Raw genomic sequence first — 27,805 nt, 5'->3', positions numbered from 1 at the left:
GTCAATAGCTTCATCATATTTGCACAACATGTTAGTTAAGTCATTCGCATGAGGGAACTTCCCTACTCCTCAAAGTCACGATCCAAAGATGATAAAGACAAAGGAGTGTAGTTGGGGACTGCTCAACACTATCCATCTCAAAGATGCTGAATTTAAAGAGATGCAGGCACGCTATCATTATGATTCCAGGATGTCCAAATATTAGGACATACTCAAGAGAGAAGACGTATTGTCCAAAAACCAGCGATATGCCTGGACGTCTATGAAACGCAACGTAGACGCAAAGATGGCCTCATGATCAGCAACTCGTACGATCCCCATAAACATTGGGTTCAACTCCAACTCTCTCCAAAATTATTTCTTCAGAGACCCAGCGTGACAAAATCTATCAAGTTGAAAGATCAATAGATACTCGTGGGCAGGGGACTGTCTCCCTCTTCTCCATTCCATGGGGAAACATCAAGGAAGCTATCGTTTCCTTTTCCCTCTAATAATGAGATAATCTCTACCATTATATGAAGACTGCCAAGTTCGTGCAAGTAGATACCATGCCTCTCCCTATCAGTCTCTTCTGATCATAGCAGCTACCAAGAATCTTTGTTGCTCGCCAGAGCTTCACCATAGCAACAACCACTACGGACAGAGGTAATTCGAACTTCTGCATATTTTTCTTTCCCATGGAGAAGTAATAGAGTCACCAGTGCAGAGGATATATGGTGATATCTTTATTATGGTAAACCCACCGACCATACAAGATAGATCCATATAACTCACGCTTGGGGACTGAGACTCAGCATGAAATTCTTTCACCGCCATTCAAGGACTTCTTCAACACAAGAGAGACGGTCAATCAAGAAGCATGTAATTTGCAAGGGAAAATCAAACTGAAGGAGAAGCCGCTTCAACGCTCTCTCCATAAGAAGTCGCTTCAACGCATCAGCAAGCCACACAGACCAACTCATCATGTCTGCCACATCACCGACAAAATCAGAATCGGTGTTTATAGATTTCCAATTTCCTATGGAAGGGGTGCATGAGTTGCTAAAAGTTTGGATACAATTCAGATCTATCAAGAGCGACTCCCCCCACTGATCAACAAATGACGAATCCAAAATATTTCCGCTTCATCAATTCGTCAACCACCTTACCGGCAAATGCAGTGGAAGTACGTCTTTCAAGAGAAAATAAGCTCGGGATAATTACACCTGGGGACTGCCAGCACATGACGCTTTCATGTACCTCAACCGGTTTATGTCTGATATCATCATCATCATTGTTGAGGCTTTATGAGCCGCATAAATTTCTCAGCATGAAGACGTACATGTGCGTCAAAGGCTCCAAAAGTACAAATCGGAGATATTTTCACATATTCATCCACGCCATCGAATCTGAAGTGTAACTGGGGACTGTTCATCGCATCCCATTCCATACAACCATCCAAAATTCAGAAGACGGTTCAAAAAGATGTCGCTTGAAGGAAGTCCTTAAAGATTCGCGGCATAACGTCCATTCTTCTACATACCTAGATGGCACGCCACAAGTCTTCAAGAAGCGTGTAGTCTACAAGGGTAATATCAAAGAAAAGAATGGGAGAGCTCAGATTGAAGAATCATGTACACAGGCTCTACTCTAACCTTACCGAGGAGAGTTACGTTTAAAGTTTCAAGACATTACGAGATCTTTCTAAGAATTTGGATTTCTTAGTAGGAAGATTTCATTCATTCACCCAACTGGAAACATAAAATCATAAAAGAAGCATGAATGAAGGATTATTATTCGATCAAGCCCTGGCTCTAACCGCAGACTACTAAACATCAAAGAAGTGTCGCCAACGCCAGGGCCAATGGCGCCTTCACTAGGGTCCTCTCCAGGAGCTGCTTCAATTGCTTCAGCATCCTTTTAAGGATATTCCTCATGGCAGGGCTTGTCCACATCATAGCCGAGGATTATGACATCGTCATGAATAAGGTATTCATGTTTATACATAAGTTCATGTTATGCTCCACCCCTCTTCACTTTATCCGGGAAGCAAACCTTTCAGCCCTAACACTTGTTAGCTGAGATGCTTCATCGCGCCTCCACTTTTCCTCCATGCTAACCGAAGCCAGGAAAGCTTGGACATGCTCTCGAACGATACTCAGATGTACAAGGGACTTGGAATGCAGTTTGAGATCCCAACCAACAGTATGCCTAATCTACCTGAGGCCAGCCGACATCATGCTAGGGGAACGCTTACCTGGATGCCTATTGAACGTAACATGTTCCAAGGACAGGCCGACCCATCTCTCATAGTAACATCTAACTTTGTCTCATAAGTTTTACCTTTATTTGTCACCATCTAGTGCTTACCCCGCAATAGTGTAACTATTACGTGTTAAGAAGGGAACTTGTTTTTAGTTCAAGGATATAATTATAAAACCAGTATTTAATGAGATGTCACCCTGCAAGGGGTAAATCCATTTGAAGAGTGACGAGTGCAAAAAACCCTCCTCGCTCATTGAACAATTCAATATATATATATATGAAACTCACTCAGAATGGTGCGCGTAATAGCAATCCCAAATATTCTGTGAATTCTATTTTTTGCCAGCATTACCAATTAATGCATGACTTTCCTAGTATTTGTATATGCTATGTTCCCAGCCGAACTCTCATTATTGACACGACATGACGATTAAGTGTTCACTCTCAGTAGAGTAGCATGAATCTCTGAAGTGCCAGTATTGAGATCTGCATGGAAGTACTCACACAGGCTGCATCACTCTCTGAACAAAGAGAATTTTGTATTGACGCGCTTTTAAGATAGCTCAATCGAACACGCTTAATTCCTTAAGGAAAATCTAGACTGTTAATATCAGTCTCAAAAATATTCATAGCCGCCCGATTCAATAGGCCTAGCCTACTCCTAACGAAATTACGCAATCATCACGATGACCACCGACGAGCCCACTAACTCCCTAACTGAACGGTTTTCATCTAATACATCCATATCGCTTCGAATGATCAACCCTAACATGGGTGATCGCGTTGTTTAAGAAGAGCTCAAACGAGATGAGACCGACAAAATCGGTCTCAAATGCATCACACCCGTCCAACTTTGCCAGCCTAGTTGGATGGCTTAGATCTTCCCTCGAATGATTGAAAGGGTACTAGTGTGATCACCAACGACCTAACTACATTCTTGGTCGATTGACCTGACCACTGCAAACAAGAAATGCATTGAATCACACGCTCAAAGAAGGGTGATCGCGCAGCCTTTAAAACCATAAATTCAATAAGCGGCGTTATACAACTGCCGAAAATCAAACATGTCCGTCCAACTTCGCAAGCCTAGTTGGACGGCTTGGATTGCATTTCAAACGATCACGGAGATACCAACGCGTTCACCATCGAACCAACTTCACACGTGGTCGATCGACTTGCTCATAGCAAGACCAAAGCGCATCAAGTCGCCGGCCCAAAGTAGGGTGAACGCGTTGTTCGAAAACCCTAAAAAACGCTTTGTGGCAACACACTTCTGTCACAAATTGATCGTGACCACTCATATTCGCCAGCCGATTTGAGTGGCTTAGATCCGATTTTAGATGACCCAGGAGATGTCAACACACTCACTAGCGGCTCAGCTTCACACATGCCCAATCGTCCCGTTCGAATCAACGCCCAGTGCTTTGATTCGACTAGCCAAAATAGGGATGGCTGCATGACCCCTAGACCCTAAATCATATCAACGATGGCAAACATCTGCCGCAAACCATCTCGTCCGTCCAACTTCGCTAGCTTGGTCGGACAGCTAGGATCAAATATTAGGCGATCAATGAGATACCTCAATGATCACTGGCCACCTCTCTCTCACTGGGAGCGATCGACCAAATGGCGTCTCATCCATGCGGCCCTCAAACGGTTACCCAAAGGCGTTCGGACATGCTGCTATTTTAATACGCTCAAATCCACAACTTATTCAATCGATCTCTAAAACAACGATGCTTCATGCACATCGGTTATTTTAAGCTGCTTGTTTAAAATCGATGCTTTACATGCATTAAATACATACGATATTTTATGAATATCGGCCTCATAAACAACTTAGTTGTTTAACATAATAGCGGCATACGCTATCCCACGACTTGACCCACTTACTCGAGACATCAAACGTGTCACAAACTGGGGTATTGGTCTGGCGGTTTACAGCGTGCGTCGTGCAACACGCCCATTACGAGAACGTGTTAGGAAAGGACGAACGGTTAACAATGATGAGAGTAGTGGGTGAAGGCGTGACCACGTGATGATCACCACCTCTTACACAACCCCACTACTACACTACTTAATCTTCTCCACTTCCTACGAGATCAAGGTTGCGCTCAAATGACTTGTATAAATAGGTTTCAACCTATTTCGACAACAAGAACAGAACACAAGTATCCAGAAACCATTTTCTGATACACAAGTCATATACAACCACAACTTCATAATTCAACATTCTGATCTCAAACACCTTCTTCGCTTCCCTCCCTAAGATCAACCCTTCTCCTTCACCTTATGACTGAATTGAATCTGGAACGACCATTTCTTGGTTTAGGCCAGAGTCTAAAAGATTGATCTCTCATATCTAAAAGTACTCTCGTGCAGTGCATTTGTTTAGGGTTTGAATTCGGTTTTCATCAACACACCCAAAATTTACCAAAAACAGCAGAATCAGTTTTTACCCCAAAACAATTGTGTATTTCCTTGAGCAACCACACATGATTTACAACATTCTAAGGTACCATCTAATTTAGTCTTGACCTTATAGACCCAATGACTTCCCACAACAGGTTTTCCAGGTGCTAAATCTAGCATTTCCCATGTGCCAGCTAGTTTATGTGCAGTCAATTCTTCTCCCATTAAGTTTTTCCATTCTGGTATCACCGAAGCTTCCCTGTAACTTTTAGGTTCGTGTAAAGATAAAATAGTTGTTAAAAAGCAATGATAGTCAGACAACTTCGCTGGTGGCCGTCGACACGATGAGGCAGTGAAATAGCTTCAAGTACATGATTCCCAGTTGGAGATGCATTTTTAGGATGTTCTATAGAGTGGAAGTATCAGCTTCACCTCAGTAACTTCAGTATATTCAGCGAAAGTAGGAACGAGAGTGTTTGTGATAGGCAAGGAATTTTTGATAGAGATATCTTTTAAATGATCCAGATATGTGAAGCTTTCTGAAATGGATAATGTGTTACTTGTTAGAGCACTGCTCGGTCGAACTCGCAAGCGTTGCTATCTCAAGCTTGTTTGTCAAGTTTAGTTGTCACAACTATAAGTCTTGATTTCTAGTCTACTTATAACTATGTCTCGGATTAGGATTTAATATGTAGTTGAGCTTTAGACTTCACGGCATTCATCGATTGAAGACGAAGAACTACTAAGGGGATCTTGTGGAACTTCATCAACAAAAGGTATGTGGAGACTTGAATTCATCCATCACTCAGAAGTCTATTTCTATTATATCTCCTATTGAGACAAAAGTCGTATTGGTAAGCTTTTGCTTTAACCAAGTTCATCTTTTATACATATTTGATATTTCTCGAAATATGTGTTGGTAAGCTTTTGCTTTAACCAAGTTCATCTTTTATTCTTGAGGAAGTCAAAAGATGATCATGTGAAAATCTCCTGGTAACATCTTACATGATTTGTGTGAGACAGTCATTTGTTGTAGACTCGAAATATTTCGTATCGATCTATTGATCACTTGAAAATCGCTTTGAAGCTAATAGTTTGTGTGAGACAGATATTCATGTCTTCTAAAAATGTTTCAATGATCGAAATGGAGTTTAGAACGATTAACCATTTATTGGATATATCACAATATGCATACTTGTATGTTAACTGTTGCAAGTTACTCCAAGTCCGGGAACCATAGTATGCATACCCGTATGCGTACTGGTTTAACAGTTGAAGTCCGGGAACTTAGTATGCATACCCGTAGGCGTACTGGCTTAACTGTTCAAGTCCGGAAATTTAGTATGCGTACCCGTTTGCATACTAAATCAACTGAGTTTGGTCGTGAACGACAGTATGCGTACCCGTTCGCATACTGGCGGACAGACCAAGTACGGAACTCTAAGTATGCGTACCCATTTGCATACTTCAGTGGGTTAAGTTCTAAAATCAGTTTTTTCATGAACAAATACATTTATATAATAAGGAATGCAATCTTTTGCAAACTGTGGCTATAATGTTCATGAATTGATTCGAGTGAGTCAAAATCGATTTTTCTTCAATTGTGTCTTGTACACTTCTATGAGAATATAAACAATTGAACAACTCTATAACTAGTTTCATTTGAGTCATATGAACCAGTTGCGATAAAGATGAAAAAGGTTGATATGAAAGTGTACATATGGATAACTTCGGTTAACTATTGTTGAGCCAAACAAGTGTACACGTTTAGGTACGGTTACCCAAATCTAAATGAAGGAACATTTCATTTGTGTATAACAAGCAAAGTTCAATCTAACGGTTGAAAGATGTTATCTTGACTCTAATCAAGTTTTCATCTAATGGTGAATATTGGATGCTTTGTTACCAAGATAGCATTGATTTCCAACCCTGATTTGAAAAATATATAAAAGAGAACTCTAGAAACTGGGAAACCTAATCCCCATACCTCCTGTGTGATATTAGTTGCGAGTAGAGTCGATTCTCCTTTAACATAGGTTTTTATAAAACCATTATAGGTTAACGACTTAAAGACTTCATTGGGATTATGAAGCCATACCCAACTATTTTCTCTGTAGTTGCGTGTCCTGATCTTACTTTCTTCTATCGTATTGAGTACTATCTTCTCTAAGATTTGCTCGAGATTTAATCTCCGATAAGTAAGATAAAAATTAGTCACAAACATCTTCGTCTCATCGTTTGTGATTCCACAATATCTTGTTTCGCTACCATACGATTAAGATTATTGTGAGGTGATTGATATTACTAGGCTGTTCTTCGAGAATATAAGACTGGTGTATCAATTGGTTTCTGTTCACCTTGATTTATCAAAATACGGAACAAAAACTCGTAGGTATTTCTCTGGGAGATAGATTTATATATTCAATAGACTTTTCTATATGAGATAGATTTGTTTATCAAGTCTTCGACTTTGGGTCGTAGCAACTCTTAGTTGTGGGTGAGATCAGCTAAGGGAATCAAGTACGCAGAATCCGGCGTGGTTCTAGAGGCGTAAGGAACACGACTGTACCTTAATGAGTGTGAGATTGGTTAGGGCTCAACTACATTCCAGTCTGAAGTTAACTTGTAGTAGGCTAGATTCTGTAGCAGCTTAATACAGTGTGGTGTTCAAATCTAGACTAGGTCCCGGGATTTTTCTGCATTTGCGGTTTCCTCGTTAACAAAATTTCTAGTGTCTGTGTTATTTCTTTTCCGCATTATATTTTTATATAATTTAAATATCACAGATTGTGCATAGTTCAATCAATTGGTGAATCCAACCTTTGGTTATTGATTGAAATTGATTAACGCTTGGATATTGGTCTTTGGTACCATCCAAGTTATTTCACATATTAATCCGACTCACAGATTTTTATCTGTTCGATTGCAGATTGATTTGAAAAATAGAGATATAACTCTTGGATGTATTTTCCTTGATTGAGTCTGACTGTCTAGTTGATTCTCTTGGAAATATATTGGAGTTAGTCCATACAGATTTCCAAAACGAAAAATTGGGTGTGGTTGTTAGACCCCCGCTTTTTCACTACTAGAAAGAGAACAAAATGGTATTTTATCCCAAAAGGTTACATGTCGAGAAATATGTGATCTTCTAGTTTCTGGATCATAACATCTGTAACCTTTCTGTTCTATACCATATCCTAAGAAAACACAAATAGTATTCTTCTTTCCAAGTTTGTTTCATTCACGTTCTGAGAGAAGAACAAAACATGTTGAACCGAAAACATGGAGTTCAGAGTAGGCTGGTTTCTTGTTGAACAAACTCTCACATGGTGATATACCTCATATAACCCTAGTCGAATACGATTGATGGTGTTAACGACAGTGAGAACGGATTCACCCCAAAAGGTTGAGTGAAGTGAATATGATAGAAGTTTTGTTTCTAGATGTTTCAATAATATGTCGATGTTTTTGTTCAAATACACCATCTTTTTGGAGTTTCTGTACAAGATAATTGAAGAAGAGTTCCTTTTGATTTTAAGAAATCCTTGAAAGGGCTTGACATGTGCTCACCACCTTGATCTACACGAAAAGTTTTGATAGTTTTTTCAAATTGTGTTTTGATCATTCTAAAGAATTATGTATAGATTCTTAGGAAATCTGACCTGGTGCTGAAAAGATAGATCCATGTATAACGAGTGTGATCATCAAAGAAAATTACATAGCATAAAGCCCCTCATTTAGTTGTAAAAGGAGATTTACCCCAAATATCAAAATGTATAAGATCAAAAGGTGCACTAGAGGAAGTAATACTTTTATTAAAAGGAAGTGCATATTGTTTGCCCATTTTACAAGCAATGCAACGAGTTCTTTGTCAATAGGTATATTTCTAACAAACCTTTATTAATCATGTAAGAAAGACAAGAGAAAGAGACATGTCCTAACTTAGAATGCCAAGATATAAAAGGTGATACTGTGGAAGGTAAGTTGGATGCAGAAGCAGAAATAAGTGTGTTCTTTGATTGTTGAGGAATAACTAGTTAGTGACTCCAAAAGATATAGCCGACCAACTTTACGGCCTATCCCAACAAGCTTTTTTGTCTTGGGATCCTGTATAAAACAACCATAAGAAGTGAAATGAATGTTAAAACCTTGATTACATAGTTGGCCAATAGAAATGAGATTCATTTTAATCTGAGGCACAAGAAGTACATCTTGTATATGCATATTTTCCGAAAGTTTAATCTGGCCAATATGACTAGCAGTTATTTATGTACCATCTGCAGTATGAATCTTAGGTGTAACAATAGAGTGTTTTCTCTCAAACAATGTTAAGTTAAAAGTCATGTGATTTAAAGCACCTGAGACAAGAAACCATTCAGTGAACATGTACCTGTTGGAACTGAGAAAAAAGAAGCTAGTGTGGAATTGTTACCAATAAATAAAGCTTGTTTAAGTGTCTCCTGAATTTCAGCTAGGTTGGGTGGTGTGGATTGTGCAACTTCATCATGTGGTTTCTCTAAACCATATGAAAAATTAGCAGGAGCTGTAGATAAATATGCAGGAACAATGTCATTGAATCTCCTTCTTTCTCTCATGTTTCTGGATGATGGCGATGTGCAATTTCCAACGAGATGTCCAAAGGCCTTGCAGTAGTTGCATTGAGGTGTGCCTGGAGGTGCAGTTTGAGATGTTAAACCTTGAGAAGCGCTTGAGGATGATGTACTTGGTGGAAGAGTGCAGCTCTTTGCAAGATGCCTAAAGTCTTGCAATTATGACACTGAACTTGAGACAAATCACGAGAACTTGTTTGACTATTGAGTTGAGGGTTGTAACTTAGTCGTGATGGTACTGCAAGGACAACTGGAATATCTAGTTTGACTCTCTTACGAGTCTCTACAGTGATAAGTTCAGAAAGTGCTGTTTTTACAGTTGAAAGAGGAGATCGATGAAGGATTGATGCTCTGACAGTTTCAAACTGATCCCACAATGCCATCAATAGCTGAACTAATATATACTTTTTTTTATTTATGTATCAGTAGTCCGCTTAGGTTCCATAAGTTCTAGATGATTCCATACGATTGACATTTCAGAATGAAAATCAGAAATAGTTTGGTCACACTGTTGTTTCAAAGAAAGAATATCCTGCTCAAGTCTGTATCGTTGAGCAAAGTTGATTTGAGTATACTTTTTAGAGAGGAAATCCCATGCTTTTTTTGCTTCTTCAAAACTGATAAGGTGCATACTTATGGATGTGATCACTGTGTTCCCTATCCATATAAGAATCTTGTGATTGTTGACTTCCCAGATTTCATTGAGATCTTGTGTTGATAAATCTTTTACTTCCTTATCTTTAATGCCAAAGCTGCTTGAGGCAGGAACTTTTTTTGTGCCATCAACATACTTCCACATACCTTTTCCCTTGAGAAAACTTCTCATGAGATATGACCAGTGATTGTAGTTGGTTCCATCAAACTTGACTGTAATTGGTTGAAAATCTTCACGAGACATGATTAACTGATCTGACTGATAAGAAAAATCTGGATTTATGATATTTTAGGGTTTCAAGTAACAAGACAATAAACTTACCTTGTTGCAACGGGAATGGTTTAGATCTTGTTTGGCTCTGATACCATTACAAAGCTAGTCATGACAATAATATTGAAGAAAAAAGTTTTCTCCATTAATTGATTAACAAAAGAGTTACAACATTATCTTATACAAGACTCATAGAACTATAAACGGAAAGAAGATAACTACAGATACAATCTAATGAATACATAATATACACAAGGGAAACAAGATAATAGCGAATATACGCCATATCTCCTAACAATTAGCATAGCAATGTGAGACTATTGTCCTTCACATGCCCCTTCACGTATATGCCACTTTTTATGGGCCTCTAACGCGTGAACTGTCGTTGTATGGGTGGTCATTGGACCTACTCGCATATAGGCCTACCTCGGATACCAATATAATTTTTGCGGGCATCCAACTCAAAACCAATTGACAGTGAGCAGAATGGTTCTTCCATATTATATTTAATACAGTATTTATTAAGGGGATATTAGCAATGTGGAACAGACCCGTTAAAGGGTTGATTCAGGCTACAACTCTTCTTATTTTTGGCACAACAAATTTTATAAATATAAACTTGTAAGAATTTGTGTTTAACCCGCTTGTGCCCATAATTTTTTTCTTAAATTGAGAAGCCCACGATAATCACGATTGTCTCAGGGTTCAAGACTTTAAATTAAAAAAATGATATTACCTTTTTTTTTATAAATTCAGCAATACCTAAAATGTCCTTGAAGATTTTGTTGATAGAGAAATGGGAAAGTGAAGACCGGAGAGTGGAGGCGCGTGCACGCATTCGTTTTACGTGACAACTCATGAGTCATGAACTGAATTTGATGATGCGTAAAAGCTAAATGTATTGTGGCGCATTGTTAAAGGGGGTGGGGAGGGCTTAGGTTTTCGTAGGTTAGACAATTGTCGTGGTACTACGCACTTCTATTTTATTTTCGTAGTACTACGCACTTCTATTTTATTTTCTTAAGATACATGAGACCGGAAAGATATATCCATATACAACTGCCATTAAACTATCGACACCTTATATACAACTGCTATTAAACTATCGACACCCTATAAGGCTACAACTACTCATCTAGACTCTAGAGCAAACAACATAGCTGACATTCTTTCTAAACCAGCAAGAGTGAGAAAATGAACGAAGTCTGGATATCATCTCCTCCTAAAAATATCAATGTTCAATCGCTAGAAGATCAACTCGCTTAAAAAAAAAAGATTAGCTAGTACCCTGTCATGGTTGTTTTTGTAAGCTCTGGGAGGGTAACATCGACCCAGTGGTGGCTCCTGCATTTAAAAGTGCCATAAAATTGAACTCACTATAATGTAATTGTAATGAATTGTAGGTTTCTCCATGACTAGGTAGTCCTAGACAGAGCTACTTCCCAAGTTAAAATAGCACTCCATGACTAAGAGTATGTTTCAAACGTTCAATTGAAATTGCAAGAAATTGATTAAAAGAAAAAATTTAATAGAAATTTGCTCATCATACAAACTACAACAGGAAAACATGGATTTAAAAGAAATTGCTTATCTTACAAACTACATCAGAAAAACATGAGCTACTGTAAATTGGAAAATTCCTACATCATACATTCTGGAATTTTCTATTCATAAAAGCAAAGAAACATCTGCGAAAAAGGGAAACAAAAAAGAAAAGGATATTTTTTGACAGTGCAGTAACCAAAAAGCGCAGACACCCATCAATACCGAGATGTTACCGTGGTGTTCTGTGAAACTTCTGTATATTCCATAGGATATGCAGATGATAAATTCTTTCCAGATATTTCAAAACTGTCCCTTTTCTTGTTGAGAGAGATAAACGACTAAAACTGATATAAAGAAGACTAGAATTGCCAGGAGATAGTATTTGAAGCTATGCTGAGTTGCATCTATTGTCCTAACAGTGTCGATAACATCATCATCCTCTTCGCAAACAACAGGCTCAACAACTCCAGTGTTAGAGACTGATGGCTCCTTTACCTGACAAATTATAGAAGATAAGAATAGAGAAATGGGCACACGATTTGTTAAAGTATGACTAATTCTCGGTTTGCAACAAAATGTAATAAAAACACAGATGCATGCAGAATAAAACAACACTAATATTCCTAAGCAATCTAGGGGGAGCTCTGGTTATTATATAAGGAGCAGTTAACAAATTTTCTAGGAAAAACATAGGTTTTTAGACTGCTACTCACAGGATCATCTTATGTTATAAATTTAAAAGAAAACCTGATAGAAACAACCAATTAATTTACACATTGTTTGTGGTGGGTGGGTGGTAGGTGGTGTGTGCGTGTGTTGGGAGGTGAGATGGATAGGAGAGAAACAGACCCTTCTTTTCTTAAGCTGAAACAGAAATTGATCATTTTCTTTCTCAAAACAAAACATATAATATATCATTAACTATAGCGGCTAATCTGCCGACCTTCAAATTATATCTCAAAACTGGTCTACTTAGCATGGAAATATATCCACTCAATCCAGAATTGCTAATATAAAATTGTCAGAATTGAGATCATAATTTTTCAAATCTTACTACTCACAATTTGACTCTTACGGTTCGCTACAAAACTTTCCCAAACAATTTGAATCCCAACTATGAATGGAATCTACTGTGAATCTTACGATTCACATTTTGACTCGTGCGATCCCCACCAATTCATATGTTAGACAAGTCTAAATCTGTGCTTTCCAAATGATTTTTATTAAAAATAAACTTTTGAAGACATTTTGACTCGCGCAAGATCACAAAATTCGAACTCAAGAGCCATGTCCACTTAATTAAGTGCCCAACCACTGTTATTGAACTTATTAATCTATAATTCCAATATGGATATGTGTATTTAGAGATTTACCATTAACCTTCCATTCACAAATCAACAAACGACTCGATTCTTAAAGTATGATACTAAATTTAACAACCTTGATTGAGATTATTCTAGACCCAGAACCACTCTGACTGAGAGTCAGGAAAATGAAAGAGATTAAAGTTGAGCGATAGGTGGCTACTCTGTAAGATTCTCAATAAAATCTCATTGAATATAGAAAGGTCCAAAGGATAGGCAAGCAGGCACTAGCTATAATCTACTATCCCCGGCTATAATGAGATTAGAGAGTTGGAGGCATCTTAGCCAGAAACCAAATACTCACAAAAGGGGAAGCTAACGTCAAAACAGCCTTTGTTTTAATACCTGACAAGCAAGAACGGGAAGCTACCTAGGGCTAGGGTAAAGGGAAGTCCCGCAAGGGGAAGGGGAAACCGTTTCTCTTACTAAACATGATATAAGAATAAGGATCCCTGAACAGACCTAGTATTTGGCCGAATAACGATATGAAATGACTAAAAATTTCTGTGGTTTTCTTCACATTTAAGTTTTCATGTATGTCAAAAAAGGCAAGTTCAGTAAGCTGATCCATATCTTTGACAATACTTAAAGGGGTTTCAGGGCATCCTTAAGGACAGTTGCTCATTGCCAAGATCTGAAATTCACCTGTAAAGCAAATAAATGGAACAAAGAACCTACCTCATAGTGGGTTGCAAAAGACTGGGGTACTTCTTCCTCGGATGTGTTGGAGGATCTAGTTGCATCACCAACCCTTTCCATCGGAGAGGGTTCTTCCGCGATTTTGTTTTTTGCATGGCTTGCAACTGTAGATGAACCATTCTTTTTTTCTGAAGATTTCTCAGCCAAGACCCTATTTGCTCTTGTTAATGAAGTTATCTGCATTTAAAAGGAATAATTAGGGTGACAGAAAAACAAAGTTTCGGCTTCACTATTGCCTCTCCTGTCAATAAAGAGGTCGACAAGCGAACCAAATTCAGTCAATGAAAGATGCTGAACAAGAAAATTTAAAATTGAAAAAAAGAATTACAGCTTGGAAAGTAAACCCAATGAAGTTGGTTAAGTTCAAGAAATAAATGAAATACGCAAGAAAATTTAGGTAAAAACCTGCTTTTTCAGGCGCTCCCTTTCAAACGCTAACTGCAACACCAGGTCAGTAATTAGTTTTGTCCTGATACTTATATCTTTTGCTGTTGCAGCTTTTGCTTCATCACCTTGATGCAAGGATGTCTCAAGACATTCTGTTCTACCCCTCAAAAACGTCAGTTCTTCATTAAGTTCCATATTAGTTTCAGATAACATGGTACACTTCACTTCCGCACTTAGAGCCCTATTTTCAGCCTTTGCAACCTTCGACTTCAGATCCTCAATTACGTCTTCCATATCTCTGATTGCAGAATTTAACATGCTCTGCTTCTCATAACTTGCTTCAGCAGATGCCCTAGCATGCTGTAACTGAATGTCAGATTCATTCAGCTGCTTCTCTAGCGAGCTCACCTTTTCCGTATTATTAACATTATTTTTGAATAAACCCAACTCTTCGTTAAGTTCCAAGTTAATCTCTGATAACAATTTACACTTGGCTTCTAAATTCTCGGCTTTACTCTCCACACCTGAGATATTTTTCTTCAGATCCTCAATTTGGTTTTCCATTTCAGTGATTTCAGCACATAGTTCATGGGTGTGCTCTTCACTTTCTTCAATGGAAGCCTTCGCATTTTCCAGCTGAATTTCAGATTCTTTCACCTTTTCCTCAAGCGTGTGTACCGTTTCCTTTAAAGCGAGGGCTTCAGAATCAGCACGATTATATTTCTCTTCAGCTTCCTTCAAGCTGATTTTTGAAGTGTTAGTCTGTATTGAAAGTGATTTATCAAGCTCCGAGCTACTCATTTCCAGGGTTTTCAACTGCTCCACTATATTTGCAAGTTCATTCCCCATCTGTTCTTCTCGTTGAACTGAACCATTCATATTGAACTGAAGGAGTTGGAGTTGTCCCAGAATTTGTTTTGAAATGCCCATCAGTACTACTGCAGCATTTTCCGCCTCAAACAACCTCTCAAAGCTAACCTCTGCTGCTTCCTCTATGCATAATAATTCATGTTCTGCTGTGTGTAGCTTTCTACGTAATTCTTCTTCACTATTTCTTGAATCTGATAACTTCTTTTCCATATCTAACTCTCTTGCCAGAGATTTCTCCAGCATTCTTAAAATATGTCTTTGTTGTTCAGCAGTTTGCATCTTTAATCTTGTACTTGTAGGGGAAAATTGACCATTTTCTGCAAAATACGCATCCGTGCTGTTATTCCCTGTCAAGATGAATGCACCAAAGAACAATTAAACCTTCTATATCCATCACACAATTTTTCAGGTTAGGAACCTAGGATTGACGAAGAAATTTACAACTTACAGTTCTCCTCCTCACCGAAAGATAATATGATCCTTTGGAACTTGGCAGACTGCAGCCTCATATCCGTGACTATGTTTTCTGACTGCTTGAATGACTTCTCTAAGTCCTTCAACTTCTCTTCCATCTCCTCAAAAGAGTCATTGTCACGATCGCAAGAACATACTTTTTGGCGAGCATACACTATCTCAGTTTGGAGTGAAGCCATGAAACTCTGAATCTCCCTCACCTCTGTATCCAGTACACCGGACAAGAGAATAAATTGCAGACCCTTGTCAGCAGCAGAATCAGCCCAGACACTGTCGTCCTCTGGGGTCAAAGCCTCGTAATCACTTTCTTTAGCAGATACATGCATCAAAAGGATGTCTAGATTCAGCAACTTCTCAGCTGAATATGCTAAATCAAGTTCCAGCCTAGTCAAAACTTCACCAGCACCGACTGACTCCCTCATCCCCTCACCAGTAGAAGAAACTATTTCATGCACGTAATTATCTGACTCAGCATCCCGATCACTTGTATCGATATTGCTAATAATACTAGAATTATCTTACTCGACATGTAAATTTTTATAACAACATCTTAAAAGAAAATGATTCCCTTAATGAAATTGGCAGTTCAAGCTCCTAAAGGGAAAAATAAATAAATTCTTGTTGTATGAAAAGATGATAATGAATCGAATTCGTGTATCATGTTGCTATAAAACAACTCCAACAATATGAACTACACTAACTCCGAGAGATATTAAGGGATATGATCAAGGGACAAATAAAACCAAATTTTAGTCTAAGCACAAGGACAAAACGAACAACTTGACAAGACCTTTTTTTCTTTGTTTTTGATATACAACCTTAATTTACGTTACCATTGGACTTACTCCACTATTATGCAGAAACCAATATATCTATAGATCCAAATGAGCTTTTACTACTCTTTTATACAACCCCAATCCAGTAACCAATCCCAAATCCACCTAAATCATATACCCAACCTCATAATGAAGTCAAATCACAAGCAATTCAAGTTCTCTCACTATAAAATCTTGTCCACACTAATATTATGTTCTTAAAACAACTAGATTGAAATTAGTTTTTCACTTCCCGTACAGATTTCAGAATTCATCAAAGCGTTCAAAAAGTTAAGGATAGTAAATTCAATAAACCACTTTTCATATAGTTTCCTACACTGATCGTTAATAATTGGGATTATTCTTGTTCGCTTGATTGGTAATCTAATTTAGGAATTTCAGACAAAAAAAAAATCCCACTCTCGACCTTCATACCAAAATGACAACCCTAAAATTTTAAGCAACCATATATGTCAAGAAATCTGAGATTCATATTCAAGAAAGTGAGAATTAAACAAAATTAAGCACAATTCTGATGTAAATAGGTCAATTTAAGAAGATAATTACTGCAAACTACACTAAAATTTCATGAAACTCAGAAAACTAATTCGTACCTTTGAGAATATTTCGCGGGCAGAGAGAATTTCGTTTTATGATTTTCACAACAGAGATGAATCTTGCCGTTTTAGAAGACGAGGGAAAAATTATTATTATATTAGGCAATTCTCCTCAAAAAAGAAAAAACTTCTTGGATACCACCTCAGGTTGACAGTTAAGTAGTTCGTGTAGTTTAGATCTAAGCCTTTGATTTTTCCATCCTTGTATGAAGATGTGAATCTCAAGAATGTGGTTTATTACTCTTGGAGGTTGACCCTTGGTCAAACGTGTGACAGATATTCTATAGACTTTTTTAGTTGGGTGCTAGTGGCACGATATTGAAGGGGTTTGTTGGCTTTGATTTTGTTGGTTTCTCCCGGCTTTACAGCCTATTTAATGCGTTACCAGCTTCCTCGCAAGAAAAATAAAAGTTCATTGTTTGGATACATTTTAATTCTGCCTAACTGATCTTATTCCTGTGAAGCACCTTTATCGGGAGTGAGTGGGACGATGCAAACGGAATATTTGGTTCAGTCATGAGGAAATTTTGGCTATTAGAAATACCAACCTCGATATCAAGGAGGAAGACTAAATTATCTAGGAATTGACTGATAAAGGAGATTTCACTGTTAAGTACCTCCTTTGTAAGGAAAAAATGGACAACAAGTGCAAGAACGATATTCAAACTAAATCCATACTTACTGCAATAAGATTTGGAATATGGATATGTTTTTGCTATTAAACTCTTTTTGAGACAATGTGCTCATGAAATCCTCCCCAAATGGTGATAAGACTGTTAGCATTCTGAACGATGTTGATCATATATGCAACTGTTGTAATTCTGGAGAGGAAATTATGAAACACTTTTTGGCAAAATGTCTCTTTGTTATCTATGCCCGACAAAGGATGTTTGGTAACAACAATACTGAATTTGGAACCAATATCACCTTCATAAATTGGTATAACTCTTGGTTTGGTGTAAATCCTAACATGAGATACAAATTACCAAGTTATGTCTGCGATTTTTGGTTTATCTGGAAAGTCATATGTGATTATTTCTGCATTATTATTATCATAGCGACCGATTAAACTTCTATCTAATTTTCTTAAAAAACAAAAGTATACATTTTAGTTTTCTTCCACGTTAGAAATATTATTGGGATTATTTTATACAATTTCCAAAAGTGAGTATCATTAAGGTACGTACTAATCCATATAAAATCGAAACAACTATAGTCGATAGATCTCTGGATTAGTATCCTCCTTAGCAATATTGGTATTCCGCCTTTAACAATCATGTTATTTTAAGTTTGTGAAACTGTTTGATACATCCATTTTTTACAGTTTTAAACTCTTTTTTATTTTTCTTGTTTTCAAGCTTTCAACTTGAGTTTGGTATTATCATAAAAATTGAAACGATATCTTAATGAAAACCCAAACTAACCGAATTCTCAATCCTCGGATTTTGATTTCAAGATTTGAAGGTTCAAAAAAACTTCAATTTCTGTTTGTTTGACCTTGTTTATGGGATTTTAAAGAGTAGGGATATATTGAAATTTTGCTCAGCAACTGGGATATATTGAAAATTGATATGGAAGGTTGAAATTTTTGAGAATGATGTTGACAGTGGAACTGGTTTTGGCTCGGTAGGCACCGAGTCTCGGAAGGCACCGAGTCTCGGAGCTTCACTCATTAGGAAACATTTAAAAAAAAAATTATTATTGTGGAATTCATACTCATCTTGCCCTATGAGAGTCGTTTCGCATTGACTAAGGTCGAGGAATTTTTTTTTGCATATCAACGTCTTTGTTGTACATTGGAATGAAGATCATACTTCCAATCAGATTTGTTCTTCCACCTTAATTCACTCAAGATTTATTAAGTTTGTGAAACATAATTGGGGTTTTTTCTCTTAGAATTTTGTGAAATTTTTTTTATTCCCCAATATCACTACCACAACCCCCTCCTCTCCACCAATGGATACTACTTCACTACTAGTCCCCACCAATCTTGCCTTTACCCAACTGAAAAAGTTGAGCCCCAACCACTGATACACACTCTACCTGCACTGAAAACCAACATGGAAAATTAAATTCCAAACACTCCCAACACATTCAGAAAGTTCGACCTCGCCTAAGCATAAAGAAAGGATTAAAAACAAAACTTTCTCTTCGAATTCTTCACAAACCTTCTATTCTATAAAATCCACTTCGAACTGGGACACAACCTTTATAACAAAAGAAATCCTCCATCAAAACCATTTTCAAAAGCCAATACCTTCTCATCATGCTCAGAAAGAGAAGAATCATTTAGTCACTTTAAAAGCTTCACCTACAATCAAACAACGAGCCACTTTATATCAATAAAAGTCTAGTTACACCGATCTTCCAACTAACTGAAAGGATGCAGAACCTCATGCATGTACATAATGATTATTGTCTGGATCTCAAAGTACTAGATGGAGATGAGGATTTTTATCAGCTAAAACAAGCTCTCTCCAAAAGACTGTTTCCTCTGCGTTGCCATCACATGGAAACTAGATCCACTCTGCATGTCTTTCAAATGTCTATGGAACACAAAAAATATAAGACCTTCATACTTGAAAATCAACCTTGGATAGCTGGAAACCAAGTGGTTTTATTTGAAGACCGGTATGTCTTTGTAAGATGCTTAGAAAATTATTTTATGCTTGCACTGTTTTGGCTTCAGATTTTAAATCCACCATGCTTTTTAGTTGATGAAAAAATCATTCATGAGTTAGTAGAAAGATTAGGGATTGAAACTATTTTACAGATAGACGTATCTGGATCGCCATCAAGAGCTTATGTGTAGTTTTCTTACGAAAATATACTATTACTCTGTTTTTTGTGTGGTTTTACAGGTCACGTCTTAAGGATTGCACTAACTTTATGGGAATGAAACAAGCCATGAAGAATAATAAGTTCCCTAAATATCCATATGAAAGACTCAATGCAAGGCATCATTCACAAAGACGCAGAGGATTAACTACTCGCACGAAAATAAGATTTCAAATTTCTGTGCTGGAGAAGCGTCTTCAACTCATGCAATCCATAAGTATGATCATGAACAATAACACCATAGAATGGATCCAAAAGACTCATGGAAAAACCATCAACAACAACAACACCACCATACCATGGATCCAAAAGACTCATGGAAAAACCATAAACATGCAACTGAGAGCACAAATAGGGTTTCAGAATCAGCAAGACCATGACCAAAACCGTTTCCAACTCTTCTTTCCGAAGAAATGACTCGGCGCGATCTAACTTGGAACTCGGTTCACTCTTAGACTAGATCCCACAAAGTTGCTTCTATAAGCCATCCACCACATCTGCGAAATAAGAACAACAAAGGTTGTGCCTATGCAAAAGAACCTGCACCATACTCTGCTTACATCACGAATATTGGACAAAACTCTGAACAGCTGGGACCACTACCTGCCACATCAACTATGCCAAATCAAATATCGGTCAGATTTGTAACACATGTGGCTGAACATGTGAGAAACAAGCCCTCTAAGCAACAAACTACGAGAAAAGAAAAAGAAAAATCCCACACCCATGAGGCCCAACCTGACGGTTTAGATTCGGCGGGTCAATATTCGGGTCCGGTATCATACCTGAACCCGAGCCCGAGAGCAAAACCAGGCATAAATAGAATGATGGCTTTTTTCACCCTTGAATATACTCGAGTCCTAACCACTGTTTTGCAACGCAAAGATGCCAAAGTTAACCTACTAGTTCATAACATCAACAGTAAGCCGGAGGTAATTGTTACTACAATTGCCAGGCCCGAGGAAAGGAATCACATCATGAAACTACTCCGAACATATAAGAAGAGAATTTTCAAACCTCTAATGAAGCTACCACGATATCTACAACTACTAAATACTTAATATTTTGCGGTACAACCACCAACAACAAAAGTCAGGAAATATTCCTCGACAACTCAACTGGAACAACACACATCAAAGATCAATACACCATCCTTTGAGGTACCAACATCAAGAATCAGGAAACCAAGAAGCACAAGAGTCCTCAAACCAGCTCAAGAATCCAATGCTGCACCATATCAATCACCAGCACAAGCTTCACGTGAGGATGAATCTTTTCTCAACAACCACTAAAGAAACAACACCATCGGAGCAAAAAAACTAGCTTGGCATCTTTCCTTCAATGAGGAGATTGCAGCAACATCCTCTTCAAGTTCTTTGCGAGATGTTGGCTCTGGCCAACACTCGCACCAAGCATGAGTTACTTGGCTTGGAATGTCAGGGTGTTCATAACCTTTTAACAGTTTCAAAACTGCTTGAGTATACAAGCAAGTTTAAACCTAATATCCTGTTTTTATCAGAAACTTTGGCTTCAATATCACACGTGCCTTTTTCGCAATCTACTTTAGGTTTTCAAAACTTATTTTCTGTACCATGTAAGGGACACAGAGGTAGCCTGATCTTCTTGATATGGACCCACATTAACGTCTCGGTGTTATTAGCTAATCAGAGAGTTTTACATGCTTATATCTGCCCAACACAAACTCAATCTTTACAACCATGAATGTTTACTGGAATATACGACCATCCACAACCTGCAGCAAGAAAAGACCTTTGGCAAAACTTCAACAACATCATTGCAACCCCAAGTATACCTTGGATACTCGTGGGAGACTTCAAGAAAGTCATAGCGCAACATGAAAAGAAAGGAGGGAGACCTATGAAAAAACCAGGTCAAACACTTCAGCAATTTCATTAACTCAGTTGCTCTTATTGATATAGGTTTTCAAGATGACCGGTACATTTGGAAATATAGACAAAATGATATCAATTTTATCATGGAGACACTTCATAGAGGTTTGGAAACCTAACAATGGATGGACTTAAACCCACATACTTTGATGCGACATCCTCCACAAATTGGATCAGATCATGCCTCACTGACGTTGCAAGAAAAAGTAATGCAAAGAAGAAGAACAACAACAAATCCGATTAGAACATTTATGGCTCCTGCACCTCTAAATGAAAGATGTGGTTATTACTTCATGGAAGCAACAAGATGCTATGTATCTAGCATGCAACCTATAACTCGAAATGGGGGAAACTGCACAAGCATTACAAAAGTGACATAAGCAAACTTTTGGACGACTACCAGATTTGCTGAAGGAAGCTGTGTTCCAAATCCAACTTGCACAATCGAAATGCATAACAACTAGTGGGGCTGAACTATTATTATGGCTGCAATAATAGAAAGATACAGGAAACTCTCGTATAAAGCTGCAACACCGCTGCGACATGTATTGGAAACAAAGGTATAGAATAGAATGGTTGAACAATGGTGAGTTGAATACAAGAATTTTTACACAAAGGAAACTATCAATCAAAGAATAAATCACATGCATCAGTTACGAGATGAGAACAACAATTGGGTGGAAAATCAAAGGAAAATAACAACATTGATTGTGAAGCACTTTTAACAGCAATATTGTGCAACACCAACAATGATTGGCATGGAACTGTTCAATGGATTTTCATTTAGAATCATTAGTTCTCAATGCAGAGCTCTCACCAGACCACCAACAAATGATGAAATCCATAAATCCCTTCTCAGCATTGGATCGGAAAAAGCTCCGGGACCCGATGAATACACAAGTAAGTTCTTCAAGGTTTATTGTGACACTACAAGACCACATATCATTACTCTAGTCTGCAATTTCTTTGAAACAATAGAATTAGAGGCGCATTTCAACCACACAACACAAACATAACTTTGATCCCGGAATCAGATAGCCCTAACAAACCAAACGAGTTTAAAACAATTGGACTATGTAATGTAGTCCACAAAGTCATCTCAAAAATTATGGTAGATAGAGTACGACCTCTACCATAATTCATGGTTAGTTCATATCAGAGTGCTTTTATTCAGAACAGAGAAATACATGACAACATTGTTATTGGGACAGAAATTTTCTATCATATTAGAACCTCAACACCTATAGAAAATCCAAAATTGCCTTAAAACTGGACATACATAAGGCATATGATAGTTTGGATTGGGGCTCTGTGAGACAAACTTTAGTTACATTGGGATTTCCAGGAATGTTCATTAAATACATTATGTTATGCATTTCTACTGTCAAATACTCGGTGAATGTAAATGGCACACCTCAAGGATCCATTCAACCAAGAAGGAGGCTCCTACAGGGAGACCCCTTATCACCTTACATTTTTATTCTTTGTGCAGATATTCTGTCGTCAAATCTTGCAAGGCTTGAGAACCAGGGGAATATGAAAGGCCTAAGCATGTCCACAAAGACGCAACCAATCCTACACCTAATGTATGTAGATGACTTTCTTATTACCTACTCGGCTGACCAAAAAACTTGTGATAACCTCAACAATATTCTACACTCTTATTCTACTTCAGCTGGCCAGAAAATCAATACACAAAAATCGATACTCATCCACTACCCAAAAACAACTCAAACCACTAAAGACTGGCTAGAAAACATTTTCAACATACCAACACCACACAACCCACCGACATATTTAGGAGTGCGGTTTAAACAAGGAATGAATTTATCACCATTTTTTTTTTGACACATTCCGCGGGCTAGGCACAACCCAAGCCAAACAAAAAAACACACACAAACAATAAAAGGAAGAAAAAAAAACTAAAGAAACAATCTAACTACTACTACTCTTCTTTCTCAAAATCACCTTCTGTAACTTATCAGCCGACAAAATTTCTCTGAAATCTGCTGTAAACTCATCAAATCTAATTTCCACCCAAGGGACAGTAGGATGAAGGCTAGCCAAAAAATCAGCATCTCTATTAGTTTCTCTATAGCAATGAGACACCTTCAAAGAAGAGAAAGTATTCTTGAGCTTCTTAATTCTCCTCCAAATGTGTAAACATTTCCAAGGAGGCTTAGAACCATGCCTGGTAAATAGATGATAAACTTCTTTTGAATCAATAGCAATATGAGCTTTTGGTTTGTGAAGAGATATAACACTCTGCAGACCCATTTCAACACCATGTAACTCATGATCCATAACAGTTAAAGGAAGACTACCTCCACTCACTGCACTAAAACATCTCCTTCATGATCTTTTAGGATAGCACCACAACCTCCAGAATCCTTTTTCTTTGACCCATATGTATTTTTCATTACCTTATCTTCTTCAGGGCCTAACCAAGTGCATTTAATATATTCAGTTTTCTTGAAAATACAATCCACCTGTCATCTATTCATAAACCATCTATTCTGAGCTTTATCTTCCACCTTATGAACAAAGGATGACATTTTATATTTGACATCTTGGATAATTAAAATACCTACTTGGTCAGCAGAACTGAATTGAGAACGAAAGATCCTCTGATTTCTCTTCTTCCAAACATGATAGATAAAGCCATTTAAAGCTAACTTCTGAACCATGGAGATTGGGTTATCCCCTGAAAAATTAGTAAGAGCCCATTTAATTTCTTCATCCCAGCTGCTCTCCAGATTTCTAATAAACCCCAGTTTAAGAAAAATGCCTTTCCAAATTTGAGAAGTAACCATACAATCATGAAAGATATGATCTTCAGTTTCAATCTCAGCATTACAGAATACACAAGAAGCATCTTGAATAACTCCCCATTTTAAAAGCTTGTATCTAGTTTTTATCCTCTTATGAAAAGCCAACCAAGTGATAAAGGAATGTCTAGGAATATGATTTTTAAACCAAACCAACTTAGACCACAACGGATGAGCATTAGGGGTAGAAAGTGCAAAGTAAGTATCTTTAATAGAAAAGGCTCCAGAATCACTCACCTTCCAAATTAGCTGATCTTCCTAAGTAACATTAAATTCAGATTTTGAAAGCTGAAGCACAACCTCATTTACAGCATCATCCATAAACATAGGGAACTCCCACTTACCATCCACAATAAAATCATCCACTACATCATTATTATTAAAATTAAGAATGGAGAGGGTATCTTGCTCAATCCACTCTTCTAACTTTCCCTTTGGGTGCCAACAGTCATTCGGCATATTTGTGTTATTCCCATCCCCCAAAATAACCCCAATCTGCTTCTTAGTATATTCTCTATGGTCAAGTATTCTTCCCCATCACCAAGAAGAGTCGTGGGGGATCTCCATAGACCAAAAATCTTGATCTTTGATCAAATTTCCCTTAACCGAATCTGTCCAAATAATGACCTTGCCTGAGACTAAATCCCAAATATGTCTTGAATTGGCAGCCACATTTGTAATCTCTAAATATTTAATTCCTAAATCTCCACAATCATAAGGTTGACAAAAATTTGGCCATCTAATAGGATTAAACCTCTTCCCCAAATCAGGACCATCCCATAAAAATCTTTTGAAAATAGTGTTAAGTTCTTTAATGGCTTTTTTAGGTAACACAAAACAGGACAGCCAGAAGTACACCATTCCATTCAAGACAGCTTTAATCAAAAGAACTCTACCAGGGAAAGCAAGGAATCTGGCTTTCCAAGTCTTAACTCTCATTCTTATCTTTTCAAGAAGGGGAATGTAATCCTTATAAGAAAGTCTAGCAGATAAAAGAGGAACCCCTAAATATCTAACTGGCAGGTCACCAACAAAACAATCAAGAGCTTGGACAATCAGATTAAGATTGGCATCATCAATAGCAGAGTGAAACAAACAAGTATTGTGTCTATTCATTTCTAACCCATTACAATTGCTAGATTTAACTAAGAAATCATTAAGAGGGGAAGCAGCTAGCAGTAAGAGTACCTTTAAAGAAAACCAGAACATCATCTGCAAAGCACAGGTGAGTGAGACTTGTGATCTTACATCTTGGGTGAAGGCCAAACTTCTTCTACTTCACTTGATGGGAGAGAATAAAACTGAAGATTTCCATCACTAGGACAAATAGGTAAGGTGATAATGGACAACCCTGCCTTAAACCTCTCTTAGCTCCAAAAAAAACATAATGAGAACCATTAACTAAAATAGAGAATTTTGAAGTAGTGATGCAAAGATTTATCCACTTTATAAACTTATCAGGAAAACCCAGATTCTTTAACACACAAAAAATTACAGCCCAACTAACTGTGTCATAAATCTTCTTCAAGTCTAATTTCAAAGCACATCTAGGAGACCCCTTTTTGCTATGATAGTTTCTCACAATTTCATGGGCCACCATGATGTTCTCTTGAATAGCCCTCCCAGAAATGAAAGCAGACTGGTTTACACTAATAAGACCACTCAACACCTTCTTCATTCTAAGAGAAATGATCTTAGTAATGCATTTATACACTACATTACAACAAGAAATAGGTATGAAGTCAGCAACTGTATTAGGATTCTCTTTCTTAGCAACCAAAGCTATGAAGTTATTGTTGACTTCTTTTAACAGTTTATACTTATCAAAGAAATTCTTCACAGCTGCTACAAAATCATCTCCGAAAATACTTCAGCAAGCTTTAAAGAAATGACTTGAGAACCCATCTGGACCAGGGGCTTTACTAGAGCCAATAGTAGCCAAAGCTTCCACATTCCTCCCTCGTAACTTGTTTAACTAAGTCTTCTACATCAACCTGCTGAATACAAGCACCAAAATTAACATCAATAAAGGGATCCACAGAAGAATCACCATCCTTAATTATCTCCAAACAAATTAATTTAGAAATCCACAAATTCTTTACCTATATCTTGATCCTCCTCTAATTTCTCATTTGCACTGTTATATAAGGCTAGAATATTATTCTTAGATCTTCTGCCTTTCAAAGAATTATGAAAAAAAAATAAGAGTTAGTATCTCCTAAGTTCAGCCATTGTATTCTTGACTTTTGCTTAGCAGCAGATTCTTCAGATTTAGCAAGTCTAACATACTCATAAACATAGTCTCTTTCTCTACTAGCAAGATCTTGATTAAGAGGATCAGATTGGAGTTGCGCTTGAGCCAATTGCATATTTTCCTTAGATTGCAAAGATTGCTCTGAAACATTTTTAAATTTCCTTTTCTTCAATTCAATAATTCTTCTTTTGGAAAATTTGAGTTTAGTAACCAGCTGGATCATGGGATTACCTCTAACTTGAATCTTCCAAGCTTGATTAACAATATCTAAAAATTCAGCATCTCCCATTAAGAAATTATAAAATCTAAAAGGGGGTGGTCCATGTTTCCTCTTTTCAAAAACTGAAACAACAACAGGAGAATGATCTGAAATGCCCGGAACTAAGAATTCAGCCTGTGATAATTGAAACTGTTGTAACCATTCCAAATTTGTCATTACTCTGTCAATTTTTGATCTAACAATATTACCATCCTGTTGACAATTTTACCAAGTGTACAAGCAACCACAGAAAGATAAATCAATTAGATAATAATTATGGACACAATCAGAAAAATCTTGATAATGAAATGGCATAATACTTTCCCCACCAACCTTACCAGAATGATGCAGTAAATAATTGATGTCCTCTAAGAGAACCCAAGGCATATTATTCACACCAGCAAAAGAAGTACTAGAACTCCATAAACTCCTTCTGGTAATATATTAATTATCACCATACATAAAAGTAAGAACAAAATTCATATTTGATGAAGTGGCAATATCCAAAAACATGGCTTGAGGAATAGAATGAATTAAAGTTATAGTAACCAAAAAAGTTCGAACCCAAATTCTACCAATAGAATCAACAACATCATTATCTAAATAATTCCAAGAAGGATTAATATTATTTCTATCCAATTTTTATTTAACTCTTCAAGGAGCCCTAGAACAGAGAGCTCACTATTTCTAATTAAATTTTTAACTTCAAACTGTTTTATAGGGTCACTGAGCCCCCTAATATTCCAAATACCTA

The 27,805-nt window shown here is 37.3% G+C and overlaps 2 protein-coding genes across 3 annotated transcripts; both read right to left on the bottom strand.

Annotated features, from left to right (window-relative positions):
- Nucleotides 1-11,702: 11,702 nt before the first annotated feature.
- On the bottom strand, nt 11,703-17,065 carry LOC113302944 (WPP domain-interacting tail-anchored protein 1-like). 2 transcript variants are annotated; one of them, XM_026551915.1, is made up of 5 exons: nt 16,960-17,065; nt 15,520-15,972; nt 14,205-15,403; nt 13,779-13,976; nt 11,703-12,231 (listed from the first exon to the last, which is right to left on the bottom strand). In XM_026551915.1, exons 2-5 carry the CDS (start codon nt 15,950-15,952, stop codon nt 12,037-12,039), a joined length of 2,025 nt encoding a protein of 674 aa, XP_026407700.1. In that variant the 5' UTR covers nt 15,953-15,972; nt 16,960-17,065; the 3' UTR covers nt 11,703-12,036. The 2 variants fall into 2 exon arrangements, with proteins under 2 accessions (XP_026407700.1, XP_026407701.1); XM_026551916.1 differs by having other exon boundaries at nt 14,205-15,373.
- Nucleotides 17,066-25,075: 8,010 nt separating this feature from the next.
- On the bottom strand, nt 25,076-27,228 carry LOC113306007. Its single transcript, XM_026554997.1, has 3 exons — nt 26,783-27,228; nt 26,034-26,406; nt 25,076-25,726 (listed from the first exon to the last, which is right to left on the bottom strand). The coding sequence occupies exons 1-3, from the start codon at nt 27,226-27,228 to the stop codon at nt 25,076-25,078; spliced, it is 1,470 nt and encodes a 489-aa protein (XP_026410782.1).
- Nucleotides 27,229-27,805: the final 577 nt, after the last annotated feature.

Source organism: Papaver somniferum, chromosome 8 (genome assembly GCF_003573695.1).
Source record: "Papaver somniferum cultivar HN1 chromosome 8, ASM357369v1, whole genome shotgun sequence".
Taxonomy (NCBI): Eukaryota; Viridiplantae; Streptophyta; class Magnoliopsida; order Ranunculales; family Papaveraceae; genus Papaver; species Papaver somniferum.
The sequence above is the reverse complement of the archived record's forward strand: the minus strand, read 5'-3'. Positions and strand labels throughout refer to the sequence as shown.